Source organism: Mus pahari, chromosome 23 (assembly GCF_900095145.1).
Source record: "Mus pahari chromosome 23, PAHARI_EIJ_v1.1, whole genome shotgun sequence".
Taxonomy (NCBI): Eukaryota; Metazoa; Chordata; class Mammalia; order Rodentia; family Muridae; genus Mus; species Mus pahari.
This window is the reverse complement of record NC_034612.1, coordinates 41,810,719-41,814,274: the sequence shown is the minus strand read 5'-3', so window position 1 is coordinate 41,814,274 and position 3,556 is coordinate 41,810,719. Positions and strand designations below refer to the sequence as shown.

General features: G+C 48.2%; 1 protein-coding gene across 1 annotated transcript in view; it reads left to right on the top strand.

The window, feature by feature from the left end:
* Positions 1-2,030: 2,030 nt before the first annotated feature.
* The window catches only part of Rfc3 (replication factor C subunit 3), a 9,877-nt gene continuing 8,351 nt past the window's right edge, over positions 2,031-3,556 (top strand). Inside the window, exons 1-2 of the mRNA XM_021186774.1 lie at positions 2,031-2,194; positions 3,189-3,326. Of these exons, the coding sequence (XP_021042433.1) occupies positions 2,108-2,194; positions 3,189-3,326 (225 nt within the window). The 5' untranslated portion in view covers positions 2,031-2,107. The remainder of the gene's footprint in view (positions 2,195-3,188; positions 3,327-3,556) is intronic.

The following is a 3,556-nucleotide window of genomic DNA, read 5'->3' as shown; positions in this document are numbered from 1 at the left end:
GTTTCCTCTTTCATGGAGGAGCACCTGCAGTGCAGGTGGTCATTTGTATCTAGTTTCCTCTTTCATGGAGGAGCACCTGCAGTGCAGGTGGTCATCAGGCAAGAGGTGGTCAGATTTGATAACTGTGAGTTTCTCACATTGTACTCGAGTATGGTCAAGCCTGCTACTGTCTTACACAAGCATTAGACAGCCAAGATCCTGGTGTGTCTTAGGGCTGCCGTTACTGTGAAGAGACACCAAGACTGAGGCAACTCTTACAAAGGACAACTGTTAATTAGGGCTGGCTTACAGGTTCAGAGGTTCATTCCATTATCATCATGGCAGGAAGCATGGTAGTGTCCAGACAGGCATGGGGCTGGAGGAGCCAGGCGCTCTATATCTTGTTCTAAAGACAAGCAGGAGAAGACCCATTTCCTGGTAGGTAGGAGGGGGGGTCTCAAAGCCCATCCCTACAGTGATATACATCCTCCAACAAGGCCATACCTCCTAATGGTGCTACTCATTCCCTGGGCCAAGCATATTAAAACCACATGAGGAGGGCCTCAGTCTTGTAATGGAGTGCTGTGAGTGCAAGATTTAGACCCAGATTTAACTTGTGAGCTAGCTTACATAATCTAGCAGTAACTACCACAGCTCTTAGACAGATGGGCCATTTTGTGACTACGGGGTCCAATCCTTTGGACAGGTACATCACAGGGTGTTTCCATGGTCCCAAAATTTGGATTAGAAGCCCTTCTGTCTTGTTTCATGGACAAACAGATGAAAAAGTTTTGAGACATCTGGAAGTTTTAGGGCTGGAGTCAATGCTAGAGCTTCAAATACCTTTTGTTCAGTCTCAGTCCAGATTAAAGGGCTCAGTGCCCTGCTTCTGCTGGTGTGTAGAGAGAGGCCTTGCTCTACTTACACACTCTGGAATCTAGATGCAGCAATACTCCATCGCCCCTGGGAACATAGCTATATAGTAGTTTCTATAGTGATTCCAAATCTCATCAAGCTGACGACCAAGATTAACCATTGCGACAAGCTTTTAGGTGTCTGAAAGAAACTTCTGAAGCTACTGCAGGGAGCAGGTCAGAGCTGTGTCTCTGGGCCTTAGCCCTTTGGCTGTGATCTGAGGAATCTCTCCTTCCTTCCCAGCCACTTCCTCAGGTCTCACAAGTTGAAGAATTCCAAGTATGGTTATAAGATAAAAAAAAATAAATAAATACAGGGCAACCAATTCAAATCTAATTTCAGATAAAAATTAATTTCACTGCAAATGTTGCCTGGGACGCACACCAAAATGTTATCGGGGATCAAATGAATGGGGGCATGTGTGTGTTCGTTGTATTTGTGAAAACAAGTAAACCTAGGTTTCTTTTTTTTCTTTTTTCCTATGTTCTCCTCACATTCTTTCAATCTTTGAGAACATAGCATTAAAGCCTATACCCTAGGATCCACCATGAACTATCTGTCTTTATGGACGTTGTCTGTCATGTCTGACACGTTGTCATGTCCTGGGCACTGTTGCTAAAACACAGCTCACCGTAGCACCTACCTCACCCTCCACCTTGGAAAGTCTTTAAATCCCTTGTGTCTTTAAACATGGCCCTTCAAACCTCTTGCTTCTGATTTCCTTCACTTTCTCAGTTCAGAACACATACCTCACAGAGGCATGTAGGCAGATGCTCATTGAACATTGGCATTTGTTTGTTTATTATTTTAAAGTAAAGCAGTTCAACAAATAAAGATTACAGATTATGTAGCACAAATTAGAATGAAGTTGTGAATCAGTGAATAGACGGAAAGAATGAAATGGAGGGAACGTCCTTCCCTAAGCGCTCAGATTGGACGCCCTGACCGTCAGAGACACATCTTTCATTCTAAATGTTTTCTAAGCTGTTTCCGGGTGAGAACAAAGAGGCAGCCGCGGCCGCGTAAATCCAGCCACCGTGGATGCAGCGGCGGAAGTGGGAACTGCAGCGACTGCTCCACGCCCCTATGGGGATTGCCGGCTCTCCCTATCCGGAAGTCGCCGGCTGCCGGAAGTGACGTCTCACCCCTTCGCGCTCGCGGGAAAACTCTCCTGTCTAAGTGGCGGGCCGGGCGGTGCGACTGTGGAGCGGTCATGAGCCTCTGGGTGGACAAGTACCGGCCGAGCTCCCTTGCCCGGCTGGACTATCACAAGGAACAGGCAGCACAGCTGCGCAACCTGGTGAGCCGCCCTGCTCCGCAGCTCCCGGGGCTCCGGGAAGAGAAGGGAGGGAAGGAGGCGGGCGCCCCGGTGCGGGTCAGAGTGACGCGAGCCTCAAAGTGCGGTGTGTTTGCTCTGGGGACCTCGGGAGCTTGCGTGGGGACCTGAAGAAGCCCAGTGTGGTGGAGAATCGGGAGCAAGCCGCGGCGGTAGGGGGCTGTGCCCGGGCCTCCGGTGTTACCGCAAATGCCAGATGGGCTCTCCCGCCACGGAGAGCTTAGGTGGGAAGCTGGTGGAGGTGACAGTGCCCCGGACCCCGTTCTTAGTCACCGGCCTCTGCGGAATCACAGCTAAGGCTTTTCTGAAAAGGAGAGATTATTTTTAACGAGTGCCGCGATCCTTCATATGAGAGCTTTTGGGGGAAGAATCGAGGGTGAAGTGGAAGATAGGTTTTAGGTTTGGTTTTGGTATTGGTTCGTGATGCATGCACTCATTTAAAATAGAACATTATACTTCGTTAATACACGTGCCGGGTTCCCTTGCAGTAGCTTTAATGTTCGGTTTCCTAGTGGCCAGATCAAGTCCCCGTGTTAATAGCACTCTTTCGTTGGATAGCAACTCTGTTACTGCTGTCTTTTCCATAGCATTGATCAACCCTGATCTAGTGTGAAGTGCTTCTGTCTCTCCCAAGTGAACTTACAAGGAAATCAGTGCACTTGCTTCTGAGCAAGAGGACCGACCATTATGGAGCCCGGGCCAGACAAGCGTCTGTTTTCCTTACAGAGATCTTGTCATCTCTTAGTTTCAAACGGGCCCTTCAGGTAGCTTTCTTAGGGACTACCAACTTTTTAGCATTTAGTGCATGTAAGTTAGATTCGTGTCCAGAGTTTGGTACATTCTCTGTTAGAGCTGGATGATAAACAGAATATCTTGGTACTTTAAAAGTGGTTTGTTTAACTTAGTCTGCCCAGTTTAACTAGGTTACAATATAATGTCTTGTTCTCTTTTTCCTTAGGTGCAGTGTGGAGACTTTCCTCACCTCTTAGTATACGGACCATCAGGTGCTGGAAAAAAGACAAGAATTATGTGTATTCTACGTGAACTTTACGGTGTCGGGGTGGAAAAACTGAGAATTGAGCATCAGACTATTACAGTAAGCATCTCCGGCTGAGGCTTAGCAGGTGTCTCTGGAGGGGACTTTCAGTCCTGATCATGTGTCTATCTCTGCCCACCACTAGCCAGTGACTAGTGTGTGACTTAAGAAGTTGTGTGTCGGCTGGGCGGTGGTGGCTCACGCCTTTAATCCCAGCACTCGGGAGGCAGAGGCAGGCGGATTTCTGAGTTCGAGGCCAGCCTGGTCTACAAAGTGAGTTCCAGGACAGC